Source organism: Hippocampus comes, unplaced genomic scaffold (genome assembly GCF_001891065.2).
Source record: "Hippocampus comes isolate QL1 unplaced genomic scaffold, H_comes_QL1_v1.1 scaffold327, whole genome shotgun sequence".
NCBI lineage: Eukaryota > Metazoa > Chordata > Actinopteri > Syngnathiformes > Syngnathidae > Hippocampus > Hippocampus comes.
Genome location: NW_017806221.1, coordinates 1312667 through 1326313, shown reverse-complemented (window position 1 = coordinate 1326313; position 13647 = coordinate 1312667). Strand labels below are relative to the sequence as shown.

The 13647-nt window shown below is 42.1% G+C and overlaps 2 protein-coding genes across 7 annotated transcripts in view; both read left to right on the top strand.

Moving 5' to 3' along the window:
- spire1b (spire-type actin nucleation factor 1b) overlaps window positions 1-3111 on the top strand; it is a 28047-nt gene extending 24936 nt beyond the window's left edge. For all 4 annotated transcript variants that reach the window (XM_019856218.1, XM_019856217.1, XM_019856215.1 and 1 more), the window contains one exon: window positions 920-3111. In XM_019856218.1, coding sequence (XP_019711777.1) covers window positions 920-1175 — 256 coding nt within the window. In that variant the 3' untranslated portion in view covers window positions 1176-3111. The remainder of the gene's footprint in view (window positions 1-919) is intronic.
- A 2158-nt stretch (window positions 3112-5269) lies between these two features.
- drc9 (dynein regulatory complex subunit 9) lies at window positions 5270-13216 on the top strand. Of its 3 annotated transcripts, none has more exons than XM_019856226.1 (10): window positions 5270-5443; window positions 6033-6161; window positions 6255-6283; window positions 6379-6501; window positions 9380-9464; window positions 9547-9708; window positions 11036-11110; window positions 12155-12286; window positions 12369-12458; window positions 12916-13216. In XM_019856226.1, exons 1-10 carry the CDS (start codon window positions 5438-5440, stop codon window positions 13027-13029), a joined length of 945 nt encoding a protein of 314 aa, XP_019711785.1. In that variant the 5' UTR covers window positions 5270-5437; the 3' UTR covers window positions 13030-13216. The 3 variants fall into 3 exon arrangements, with proteins under 3 accessions (XP_019711785.1, XP_019711787.1, XP_019711786.1); XM_019856228.1 differs by lacking the exon at window positions 5270-5443 and adding an exon at window positions 5567-5760; XM_019856227.1 differs by lacking the exon at window positions 5270-5443 and adding an exon at window positions 5567-5765.
- Window positions 13217-13647: the final 431 nt, after the last annotated feature.

Below are 13647 nucleotides of genomic sequence, written 5' to 3'. Positions count from 1 at the left end.
GTTTTTTTTTTAACTGTATGGCTGTGCTGTAAAGGTGTGTAACGATACAATATAATAATTTTAATACAACTATTTCAGAATGTGAATATCTTATGGTACTCCATTAATTAGGGCTGGAACTAACAATAATTTTAATATTTAATTTGTTGATTATTTTGCAGATTGAGTAAAAAAATGTTTAAATTTCCATCTGGATATTCAATGACGGACACCCATTTTGCTGGCAAATGATGAATGACAGGAATGCCGAAAAAAAATGTCGGACTAAGCACCGAAAAAAGCGTTTTTTGTTGGTCAATGGAATCGTCACTAACCGGGCCACTACCGACGGACCTCCTCACTCCATCACTGATGGACTCCCATTTCACTGACAACTGACAGCAAAACGCAACATGTGTCTCGCGTATGTTTTGTTCGTGGAGGTTAATATATCGGTCTTTAAGCTTAGCGGAGTAGAGGCTCCTCGTTCTCCGACAGAAAAAAAAAGATGGATTAATTGCTTATTCGTTGCACCTCAAGCATGAATTAATATTATTCCACAATACATTGATACAGAGGTGCATGGTTCGATTCCGGCTCCGGCCTTCCTGTGTGGAGTTTGCATGTTCTCCCTGTGCCTGTGTGGGTTTTCTCCGGGTACTCCGATTTCCTCCCGCCTTCCAAAAACATGCAGGGCAGGCTGATTGAACACTCTAAAATTGTCCCTAGGTGTGAGTGTGAGCACGGATGGTTGTTCGTCTATGTGTGCCCTGCGAATGTCTGGCAACCAGTTCAGGGTGTCCCCCGCCTACTGCCTGAAGACAGCTGGGATAGGCTCCAGCACCCCCCGTGACCCTTGTGAGGATAAGTGGATCAGAAAATGGATGGATGGGTGGATTCATTGATCTACAGTATAACACAGTGTGTCTGTTGCGTTCAGGCTAACCAAGCACGGCTCCTTAAAGTCTCACGAAGCGCTTGAGCTTCCATCAGAGCTGACTGAAGACTGGGCCACCATGGAGGTGTGTGTCGACTGCAAGAAGTTCATCACTGATATCATTGCCTCCAGCAAGCACAGCCTGTCACTGGCTACCAAAAGAGCCCGCTTAAAACGTAAGACGCAGTCCTTGTACATGTCCTCGCCGAAAGGAAGGGAGGAGTACCGGCCCTCTGAGCGAACGATCAGCGAGATCTAAACCGCCTCCATCTGTCTCTCCGGCCACTTCCAGCTCGTCATCAATAATAAAACTGTGGCAGATGGGGATTTTCTTGCGGTGTCCTCATCATTGTGTGCAGCTCCTCTTGATGACTTTCTTCTGTACAGCTGCAATCAGTTTCATCATATTATGGATGACCCTATAATTTCCGCTCAGTCAGGAAAAAAGACAACAATCGTGCTGACGTTTGTCAAAGTGGAAAACTCTCCTCCTCTTGGATGGCACGGTAGGGTGGTCTACCGCAGCTCACACTTGAGTAAGCACAAGAAGAGTTGTGGCCTTCACAGCAGTCATTGGGTCAAGTGTGAGTGCTTCTACCACTTTGAAATATTAATTTTTTTAAAAATGAGTTTCAATTTACTTTTGTATAAATTTGCCTATACCAGACATCATCAACTGTGGTCCCGGAGGGCCCCTGATCCTGCGTGTTTTAGATGTTTCCCTCCTCCATCACACCTGATTCAAATGATCAGCTTATCAACAAGGTCTGCGGAAAGCCTCATAATGATGCTGATCGTTTGAATCAGATGTGTTGGAGGAGGCAGACATCTACGGTGAAACTGGCATGACATGTGCCCTCAAGGACCTGAGTTGGTGACCCCCCTGGTTTGTACATTCAGATGAGCTCTTTTGGATGATGACTTCTCTGCCATGTATCGCTAGAATATTAACCCAATTCAGTATTCCAAGTTGCTTGTTAATTTCATTCATTTATTATCGAAAATGTACAAACCTCATTCGAATGAAATTGGGACCTTGTATTAAACATAAATAAAAACAGAATATAATGATTTGCAATTCATGTTCAATCTATATTTCACTGAATACCCTCTAAAGAGAAGATCCTTAATGTTCAAACTGATATACTTTATTGTTATTGGTAGGGTATTAAATCATAGGTTGAACATGGTTTGCAAATCATTGTATTCCGTTTTTATTTATGTTTACATCCCAACATCATTGGAATTGGGCTTGTATTTTTGTGCAGTTGTGCCATAAGATGACATACCCTGTATGTTGTTCTTCATTTGAACCTCATCACTTTTTTTCTTGCTCCAGCATGATAGGATTAAACTCTTCAAATCCATATTTATTACTGTATATCGCTTCATCGTTATGCGTTAAAAAAAAACAACTAATCATAAGAACTGCGTGGTCTGATAAAATAACATTCATCAGTTTCTTTATTTGAACTTAATTGTGCAATTTAACATTCAAAACTCGTCTGTTTTTTAAATTAAGCTCGTGTGAAAAGCACAACTAAAATAATAGCTACAACACAAGCAAGCAGGTTGTGCAATTATGTTTTACAAGTTTTAAAATGTGCATTCTTGTGCACGTACAGACACACTATTACCATCGTTATAATTTTTCATACTTGCCTGTCAAGCCTTTATTTCATATAGCTGCTTTCTCTCCATTTTTATATTTGACATGTGTAAACTTGTTGCTCTTACTGGGCACTAGCAATACAGAATCTACATTTCGTTCACTTTTTTTTTTATGTGTTTTTGTACAGTTAAGCAGTGGAGACAATAGGCTACTGTATATAACTGTAATTTAACAAGTTCAATAGGTCTTGATGTTATGCCTTCAATAATGTTCCTTTGCCATCCAGAAATTGACTTGCTGAAAATAAATACTGTATGGTTCTATTTTTGGATTTTCTGCCTTAAAAAATGTCTTTCAGTATATGATCGTGCTAAATATACTGGCAGTCATCTACAGGTACGGTATACGTTTTTTTGTCAGATGATATGCTGGTTCACTTGGGGAAGTCCACAAGAGAAGCATCACAGTGTGACAGCGTCATGCATGAATCGTGTCGCTTGTACATTCAGTGTATTGCCATCAAGCTTGAGCTCCCTGACCAGAGTGCTTTACAAGTGATCGACAATAAACAAATGCAATACCTGCACTCTGTTTTCTCTTTCATAAAATTTCTAAATACCTCTGTGTGCCACCACACTTTGGCAATAATCACTACCTGTACAGTATCTGGATATAATTTGGGTTGAAACCTTGCGGCCAGTTTACAAGGGACAATCATTTCCCAGTGCCTGAAGTGTTGAACAAAAGCATGATAAATGAGGTTTAATTTCCCATTGAGAGGATGTTCCTCTACATCTTTAGCAGGGTCCTCGGGGGTATATGGGAGCTCGACCAACCAGTCTACATGTTCTTTGTGGAATTGAAGAAGGTGTTCAACCGTGTCCCTTGGGGAGTTCTGTGAAGGGTGTTTTGGGAGTATAGGGCACCGAACCCCCTGATACGGGCTGTTTGGTGCCGATATCACCGATGTCAGAGTTTGGTTTGCATTGCCGGCAGTAAGTTGGATTCATTTCCAGTGAGGGTTGGACTCTGCCAAGGCTGCTCTTTGTCACCGATTCTGTTCATAACCTTTATGGATAGAATTTCTTGGCGCAGCCGAGGCGTTGAGGAGGTCCGGTTTGGTGGCCTCAGTATTGCATTTCTGTTTTTTGTAGATGATGTGGTGCTGTTGGCTTCTTTAAGCCGGGATCTCCAACTGTTACTGGAGCAGTTTGCACCCGATTGTATAGCGGCTGTGATAGTAATCCGTACCTCCAAATCTGAAACAATGCACCTCAGTCGGAAAAGTGTGGAGTGCCCTCTTCCTGGTAATCCGTACCTCCAATTCTGAAACAATGCTCCTCAGTCGGAAAAGTGTGGAGTGCCCTCTTCCTGGTCGGAGATGAGATCTTGCGCCAACTGGAGGCGTTTAAGTCTCTTGGGGTCTTTTTCACAAGTGAGGGCAGGAGGGAGCGGGAGATCGACAGGCAGATCAGTGCAGCGTCTGCCGTGATGCGGACTTGTGGGTCTGTCGTGGTGAAGAAGGAGCTGAGCCCAAAGGCGAAGCTCTCAATTTACCAGTCGATCTACCTTCCAACCCTCAACTATGGTCATGAGCTTTGGGTCTTGACAGAAAGAACGAGATCCCGGATACATGCGGCCGAAATGAATTTTCTCCACAGCGTGTCCAGGCTCTCCCTTAGCGATAAGATGACAAGCTCGGTCATCCATGAGGGGGCTCAGAGTCGAACCGCTTCTCCTCCACATCGAGAGGACCCAGATGAGGTGGCTTGGGCATCTGATTTGGATACCTTCTGGTGAGGTGTTCCGGGGACGACCCAGTACACGTCTCCCAGCTGGCCTGGGAATGCCTCGGGATCTCTCGGCAAGAGCTGGAACAAGTGGCTGGGGAGAGGGAAGTCTGAGCTTCCCTGCAAAAGCTGTTGGCCTTCGCGACCCGATAATCGGTTGAAAATGGTTGGATTGATGGACATTAATTTGCATTTTCAATTTTACCAAGTTGTTTTGGAGAAAGTTTCACTGATGGTATACTGTTACACTCGCCTGTCTTGTGTGCGGGCAGCGTTGTTTCGTTTCCCACTCGGTGACGGTGTGGATGTGAGTGTGAGTGTGAATGGTTGTTTGTCTCTATATTTGCCCTGCGACTGACTGGCGACCAGTTCAGGGTGTAGTCCGCCTTCGACCCGAAGTCAGCTGGGATAGACTCCAACATATTAATTATGGTGATGATTAGTGACCATTTTTAGACACTAGGTGACTACAGAATGTGACACAATTGCAAGCCAGGAAACTGATTTCTGGAAAAAAAAAAACAGTCCCAGTCCATAAATAATGAGCGTCAATAAAATGTGCTGAATGTGATGATAAAAAAACGCATTAACTACTGCGGTTTTCGGGAGGAATTTTACTACTGACATAATTTTTACACAACCTTAGTAAGTCAGTGCCAATGTTCAGCCCATTCAACGGTCACTTAAATTTTTAGAAATGCAAAAAAGTAAATAATTTAATACATACATCTCACCGCTGACAAATAATATCACAGAACACCAAGTCTCGCTGACTGACTTGTAATTGAATTGTATTCGGTGTTGTTGGTGTAGTTGTGTGGGTGTCAATAAAGTTTTTGTTCAGTTTTAATTCACTGCTTGTTTATGCGCTTTTTGATTAGACAGTGCAAACAAACGTGGGTCTTACTGTCACACTTCGACTACACACAATAAATATCACTGTCTGGCCTTCCTCTGTTGTATGCTTGATATATGTCATACTTTTAATGTACAGTATTTGAATTTCAGTTTGAGTGGGCAGTTCCGTCACGTGACAGGTACGTTTCCTTAGCAACTAAAAAACTCACCAGATGTGTGACTGTTGACGGGGCGCTTGTGACACCTCACACGGATTATGTTATGGAGGTAAATGTCTGTTTTTCCTCCGTTTTCATTTTTCAGTATGATACTATGATTTGAGAAATACCACTGTGTTGAATTGACGATGTCTCTCGCACCCTACACGACCGGTGACGACGAAAACCCTTAACAGTCTTTCATGTGTTGACATTTTTGTTTGTTTCGTGTTTACTTGCGTGTTGACAAATGGGGATAATCTTGTATTAGTTTTTTTTCAATCATTCAATTACAGTGATAGGCAAATATCCTTTTGTTGTTGTTTTTTTGCTATACTTTTTCCTCGCTGATGGGCTGAGCGGAATCACGTGGTTCACTGCCTCACTGTACGGTGCGTTTGTTTTATTTTGACGATTAAAATAAATAAATAATAATAATAATAATAATAATAATAATAATAATAACATCCTTGATGCTGGCAAAGATTTTAAAAGACAACTTATGGGTGCCCTGGTTTGTTTTCCTGACTGCACTACTATATTTATTACCCCAGTTCCTCTCATTAGCTGCCCTCCAGTGTCTCGAATTGGGAATGCATCAGATTTAAGTCGATCTGTTGGTGGTCATTCTCACTACATAATGGATACGTGTTCTCCAGATGTATCTATCCCATATCCAGAGTCTCAGGCTTGCGGCTGTACTGGAGGAATGTTCAGACCAGCTGGACATTCTAGAACACGCTCTGACCATCCAGATTCACAAGGAGTGCAGCACGGAAAAGTCACAGGTGACTCTACTGAACGCAGTAGTCCGCTGTACAAGTTGAGAACACAAGAAATTTGATATTGATTCCGTATTTTCTTGGGGTGTTTGCCTGTAGGCGAGAGTAAAAAAGGTGAAACGAGATTGGTAAGTACCAGCAAAGTCTATGGCCATTCAGTAGATCAGGATTTGACCTGGAGTCAGCTTGTGAACCCTGCTGTGTTTTTTTTCTGTCTGTCCAGTCACTATATCTCACAGCAGGTGTCCAAGTTACAGGCAGAGCTAGAAGACAAACACAGCTTCACCTGTCTGCTTCAGGTAGTGGATGGACAGGACCAGGAGAAGAATGCTGAGAGCAACAAAAGGTTAATCAACACGCCATGAAGTGAAAATGATACATTCTAAATAACCATTTGAAAAAAATATAATCCAATCAGGATGCAGAACACAATGCACTCTTTAAAAAAAAATAAAGCACAAAAAAAAATCTGTGAAACAGCAAAGCCGTGAAAGATGACCCATGTTAGCAAGGGATTACTGTACATGTTATTTATTTTGCACCAAATCACAATAGAGTTTGTCTCAGGACACGCTACACATGGAACAGGTCTAGATCCGCACTCCTCACTGACTAAGACCAACTGAACCCTCTTAAGTTGTCGAGAGCAATGATTCCCAACCTTCAGTGAACAAAGGCACATATTTTAAGATAAAAAAAAATCGCACGGCACACCACCAAACAGAATTGTTCCAAAAAAAGGATACATATGTCAATGTCATACTTTTTGCCATCTATTTGAAGATCATTTATTTGTTCTTTCTGTCACTCTAAAGGGGTGTTCACACGGCACACATTTGCTCCGATGCTGCACCGATGTATTGTGTTGCGATATATCTTACACCGGTGCACATTTTGTGGAGCATTCACATGTACAAAGCCGCTGAGCGTGTTAACACCGGTGCAGCCCCGATGCAGCCCCACTTGCGTTCAGACGGCAGTTTCTGCAGCGGTGCAAAACGATAGAAAACAAAGAGCTGTCATGTTGGTTCTTTTTAAAACATACACAACTCAAGCAACTACTGTACAGGCACGTCCTTCTCCTTCTCGGTCTCCTTGCCTTCTGCTCGAGAGGCATTCAATGACCGCCTCCGAAAACGTAAATCAACGATGACTTCAATGACACTCAGAAAAGCAAACATATAATGCGCCAAACAGAAAATCAAGAGAGGAAATCACAAAATAAATTCTATGGGGGGGTTGTGAACACACAACTCCGAGACAGTCCAGTCTCCTACAAAAGGAAAGATGATGTTTGGGGACTATCCCCCCCCCCTCGTTCTAGTTGAGATGGTATAACCCAAGAAGCAAGGTGCCGCTTGCTACTTTTATTCCCAGTTGCCATTCTATTCTACTAAAGCACCAGTCCAATCCCATCATGTCTTGTGTCGTTATTAGATAAACAGATGACGGAAGTACAACAGAGCACGAAAGCAACGCATTCTAGCCGTATGTAATCAACTCTTCTCATGCGTATCGAGGCTACTCCCCCCGCAAACGAGCCTTTGCTCCGGAGCAAATTTTTTAACTCTGTAGCGTTCACATGTACCATTTTACATCGGTGCTGCCCCGCAAACGAGCATTTGCTCCAGAGCAAATTTTTAAACCACCTCCCTGAGGTCGGTTAAATTTGCTCCGGAGTAAGCTGTTTTCAGGGGCTACACCGGTGTAACTTTGCACATGTGAACGCTCTACTGGGGTAGCCCCGGCGCAGCACCGGAGCAAATGTTGCCGTGTGAACACCCCTTAAGTTGCTGGCATAGACAGAGTGACAAAGATGTATTATTTGTTATTAATAAATAATTTTCTCACCAATTAGGTGAAATTTGATAAGTTCCAGTGGCATGCCGTTACAGCTCTCACGGCACACCAATGTGCCCTGGCACACTAGTTGGGAATCACTGGTCGAGAGGATGGGTGGGTGGGGTGGTGGATTCCAAAAGACAATTGTGATATGAGAATCACAGCAGAAATGTACTTATGGGCCTCTGGATAAATGTTGTACTTTTTTGACAATGTTGGCAACATGCGATGAGGAGCTCAACTCACCTTCTTAAATTGGGTTCCTGGCTGTGCAGCACATTTGTTATAACCAAGAGAGCATTGTGGAAAATCAGTCGTGAAATCAAACAATGTTAAAAAGCTCACAGTAAAACTCAAAAGGGTTTAATGATGAAAGTGAGAACATTTCCACACCAGCAACAGTGAGAAAACACATTGTATTATTATAGTGTAGATTAACACTCTAGAGCAGGGGTCTCAAATTATTTTTGTCGTGGGTCATATTTTAGTTCCCGTTTCCCTTGGAGGGCCATTATGACTGAAACCATATTACTCCACTTTTGTTTAAGGTACTGTCATGATGGGTTTAGTTCCAAGAAAATGCTTACAATATCCTTCTTATTTATTACAGATGATAATTTTATATTTTAGCGAGCATCATGGAAGTTGAGATGCTTGATTTGCTTTTGCGGGCCACATAAAATGAGGTGTCGAGCTGGATCTGGCCCCCAGGCCTTGAGTTTGACACCTATGCTCTAGAGCAGTGGTTCTTAACCTTGTTCGAGGTAGCGAACCCAACCAGTTCATATGCACGGGTGTGTCTTAACCTCCATGGCAGAGGCTCTACCAAACCCCTGAGACTAATTCACGAATCCCTAGGGTTCGATCGAACCCAGGTTAAGAACCACTGCTCTAGAGTGATTTCAGCATCAAGCTAAGAAGAGAGTTGAATGAAGGAGTAGTCCAGTGCTGTAGGCAATAAATGATTCATTATGTTTGTTTCGCAGGTATAATACGAGACTTTAGCACATCTGATCGGCTGAATCATCAGATATTTAGCATTTTATGCAAATTGGTTCTCTTGTCATAATTTGCTGATTGATCAAAGCTGTCTTTGTTTGGATTTGGAAAATAAGACATTACAGCAAACACAATCGATTTCACCCCAGGGACGTTATGTGCTGCCGTCATTAATAGTCCAACGTTTCTCAGGATATACAATCAGATTTTTTTTCAAATATTTTTTTAAAGATTTTGTGGTCGGACTTGTGAATGTTGCTGAAATGATGTCATGGGAAATACAGGTGCCCACTTTTTTGTTGTTTTTTTTTGTCTGGGTAGCGTATTCCCAAATGTGTTTCATTAGTTAAGATAAAGTGTGTTATTTGTCTTGTTGCTCCCAGAGAGGCAAAGAGGGAGATGGAAAGGAGAAGACGTACACTTCCAAAGCAACAGGGGACGCTTCAACAGAAAGCCGATCAACTGAAGGTGACCCGTCAAATCTCAAGAATCATTGGTTCACTCTTTTTGAGCATTTGGTTGATATTGTGAATAAATACATTTCCATCAGGAACTGCAAACATTGCATGACGATCTCAATGATCGGCTGCACAAACTGATTGAATCGAACGCCGCAAGAAAGGATCTTGAGGATAGAAGCACTGAGCAGATGCTTCAGAAAACCCAAAATGAGATGAGTGAGGCTGAGAAGCGACTTGAACACAAAGTTGAGGTAAGTGTAGCAGTTCATTCCTATCCCCAAAAGTGCTAGAGTGCTGCCCGCCGAGTTCATCAGCCTACTTTCCATTCATCCATCTATCCATCCGTTTTCTGTATGCAGCTCATCGTCACGATGGTCCCGACTGACCCCTGAGCCTATGCCGGGCCACTTTGGGCCAGCCAATCGCAGGGCACATACAGACAAACAACCATTCATACTCACATTCACACCAAAGGACACTCAAGTCTTCAACTAACCTAAAAAAAGTTCTGGAATGCGGGAGGATCCCGGGGTTACCTGCAGAAAACCCACACAAGCACGACATTAACCAAAATAAATGCAGTGCCAAATTGAACCAATAACATTATTATATGAACTAATTGACATTATTCTCCACCAAAAATGCTTTTATTCAAAAGCTTACCAAGCACTTCTCAACAAATACTCACTTGAAGAACAAAACAAGAGAATATAAGTGTTCTTTCAAAGACCAAAATAAGCTTGACAGTCAAAACACCCCATGTACATAAGACAGGAACTGAAAAGACATTTTTCACAGTCCACTGGATTGAAATAAGACCAAACACCAAGTAGATACTAGCATTCCAGTGAGAACGTTTTAGTACATGTATTTAATTCATCAAAAAGTCATGACATATTCTGTGTCATTACATTTGCTTGGTCATTTAGATGGCCACTGAAATATATTTATATGTATATTATTTATGACTGTCCTATGTGGAACACCTTCAATCCTGTCTACTTTTATTCTGGCTCTGATTGAAGTATTCTTTTTCCTGGGACCCCTCAACTGCTACTTGTATATTTCTCAGGGGGGGTTTTCTTTGATGGTGCTCCCATTTATTTATATTTTTATTGGGATAATTGTGAACATTGCTGCAGTGACAGTCTAATTTCCCTCCTGGGATGAATAAAGTATCCATCTATCAAGTCGTCACAAAAATTGTTGACCTTGTTGTAAATAATAATCATAAGGATAATAATAATAATAATAATCATAATAATCATAATAGTAATAATAATAATAGCCAGAGCGCTAGCCAACACATCCACTTCAGAGTTCAGAGGCTCTGCCCTGCTGCATGGAATGCCTGCATGTTATGATTCACTGACCAGCTTTATCGTCCTGCATTCTTTATTTTGTATTTCACTTCAAAAATGCACTCACAACTCTGAATAAATTTGTACATTAATGTAATGTATTTTTACATGTGAGCCCAAGTGAAATGTATTACAAAATTTGGTCTCTCTCTCTCTCTCTCTCTCTCTCTCTCTCTCTCTCTCTCTCTCTCTCTCTCTCGCTCTCTCTCTCTCTCAGTTGCTGAAGGACCATTTGTTACTGCAGGAAAGAGTTCATGAGGAATCAAAGATTTTTCTGAAAAAACAAAATGCGGTTGGTATTACAAAAAGTAGTGAACAATTGTTACAATACATCTTTATTTATATAGCACTCTCACAACAGCTGCAGCTGTAACAAAGCGCTTCACAGAACACATAACACAAAACATGGACAGTCATGCAATTGTAACAACTATTCCTGCAAACGCCTTGTTGTTTGAAGCAGTTTTAGAAGAGAAAGGAGAGAATCATAAGTCTCCTTTCACCAGTGGATCAGAGACGTCATGCTCAAAACGTGAATGACGTCCGACACGTCTGCTACAAGCTAAGTTTGAAAGTAAACAAGAAGCTGTAGCGTCCATTTACGAAAAGAGATTGGTTCACTTCTCCTGCCCTATTTAGATCCGCTTCAATTCCAAGCGGCGACTCTCAGTTCTAACCATGTATCGCCCTCCGCATCGACACTCCTCTCTCGTCATCCTCAGCTACACCAGCTATCCATTATGCTGAACAAAATGGGGCTGTGAAAAATGCTGCCCATTACTGGCGCAAAAAATACAATCGCCCCGGAACGGTCAAGCGGCGACAGTCAAATCGCGCCGACATTACCCCCATCACAATTAATGCTGGTACACACGTCCGTCCATAAGGCGCAACCATCAAGCACAGATTCTTCTCCTTCGACGAATGTCATGGCCAAAACGCTGAAAACAGTTCACAATGGGTCCACAAAAAGGACAACAAACACCATATGACAAAACAACAACAACAAACAAAAGCAGAACACTTGAAGAGCTCTTGCAGACGGCCGCCAACTACGGCAACATCTTGGATTATGCCACGAGTGCGTAGAGTCACAGTCCCTGCCATGAAATATTTGTTTTAAAAAAATACTCCATCATTGAAATTCGAACAAAGGAAACAAAAGAGCTTATTTCAGTTTGTGCAATTGTTTGTTTCTCAGGAAATGGCAAATAACAATCACATGAAACCATTTATATGAATAATGAGAAAGATCTCACTGTTTGCTAAACATTTAGTGTACGTAACTTCAATATCAAATCAAATCCTCCAATGCACAAGATATATGTTCTCACAGGAGTTACAAGAGCAGCTGCTACAGTGGCAACAGTGCACTGAGCAGAACATGCAAGAGAAGGAGCAGCATCTCACCCGCACTCGCTACAGGAGAACAACAAACTTGGAAAAGTTGACGGCAATGCAGAAGAAGGTAAACAGCTGCCAGCGTCTCCAATGCAAAGTGAGAATGGACATGAGTATGTGTGGGTGGGCTTTTTGTTTGTTTGTTTTAGTACAGCGAAATGGAGGAGGTGGTGAAGGAGGAAAGGGAGGAGGAGGAGAGACTGCGCCAGCTGGAGGTTAGGAATAAAGCTGCTCTCAAGGTAACAACGTTTCATTCCTTTGCTTGCGCGAGTTTCCAACCACATTTCAAGTGGTCGGCGCTGGTTGGGCTGTTGTGGTGTTGCTGTGTGTATGCAGCCATGTCAGTTTTGGAGAGAGAAATTTCTTGGGGCCAACATAAAGATGCTGTTTGTACTCCAGGTGGAGCAATAGCACCTCCTAGCGCCACCTCATCACTTGCGTGCATAGAGAATACAAAGAACACAAGCTAGCCGTTCAAAATACGATCCCGTGGTTTGCTACTCCACCTGTAAGGTGTTGTCTTCCTCTTTTTTTGAATTGGCTCTGGGGTAGTGGGGGGTAACATTCAAAGTTCCTCGCTTGCCAATCCCGGTGTGGAAACAAACTATATCTGTTTACTGTTTCAAAACTGTACTGTGGAAGACTTTTGTGGAAATATAACATGGTGTGTTGACCCGCGACGTTTGACCCTCCTAGATGCAGTCTTGGTGGAGGGGCTGCATGGTCCGCAAAGGCTTCGGCATTTATCGGAAAGCAGAAGAAAAGAAAAGCAAGAAGAAAAAGGAAGGAAAGAAGAAGAAGAAGAAATGAGTTGTATTCATATGTGTTCCCTCTTATGTCCTTCTTCACATGAAGACAACAAACAGTCTATTCACACTTGCGGTTGTTGAACTTTGAACAAATGTGGGGAAACAAGTGCTGTATTTGAATTTGCGTGTTCTATCATGAATTGCAGTGAAAATTTTAAATAAATGACCTTTTGGCATTTTTATCCAGATTTGCTTCAAATTTCAACGGGTTTTTCAAAAGTTGATGACAAAGAAATAAGTGATGTGATCTCAACCCAATAGACAATGCTCTTTCTCTTAAAGGAGCCTATTTTGTCTCTTTCCCACTATTTAAAAGTATTTGCAGCTGCCTTGACACCTTGATTGTATCTCCCTTTTAATATTCTGCTAGTAGTGTATACAGTGGACACATCACAAAACACATCCCTGCACCCAGGCAACTACATCGAACATTTGAGTATGCGCCGGCTATCAGAAGCTAGCACTGCAGCTCAGCTTACCTTTTGACTTTTCCCAGCTAGCTGCCAAGTGCTGAGTGAATATGGGGGGACTCTTACATCACAGTGGGACATTTTAAAACACTTGCTCACAGTAGAGCTGTCCCCTTTAAGACCCGCAGTCTGCATGCATTTGCAGCTCC

Excerpts from the sequence above, each read along its gene's own strand:
- drc9 (XM_019856226.1), top strand. Across the intron at positions 6,162-6,254 it reads GCAGCACGGAAAAGTCACAG|GCGAGAGTAAAAAAGGTGAA; the intron begins GTGACTCTACTG and ends GTTTGCCTGTAG. Across the intron at positions 11,111-12,154 it reads TTCTGAAAAAACAAAATGCG|GAGTTACAAGAGCAGCTGCT; the intron begins GTTGGTATTACA and ends ATGTTCTCACAG.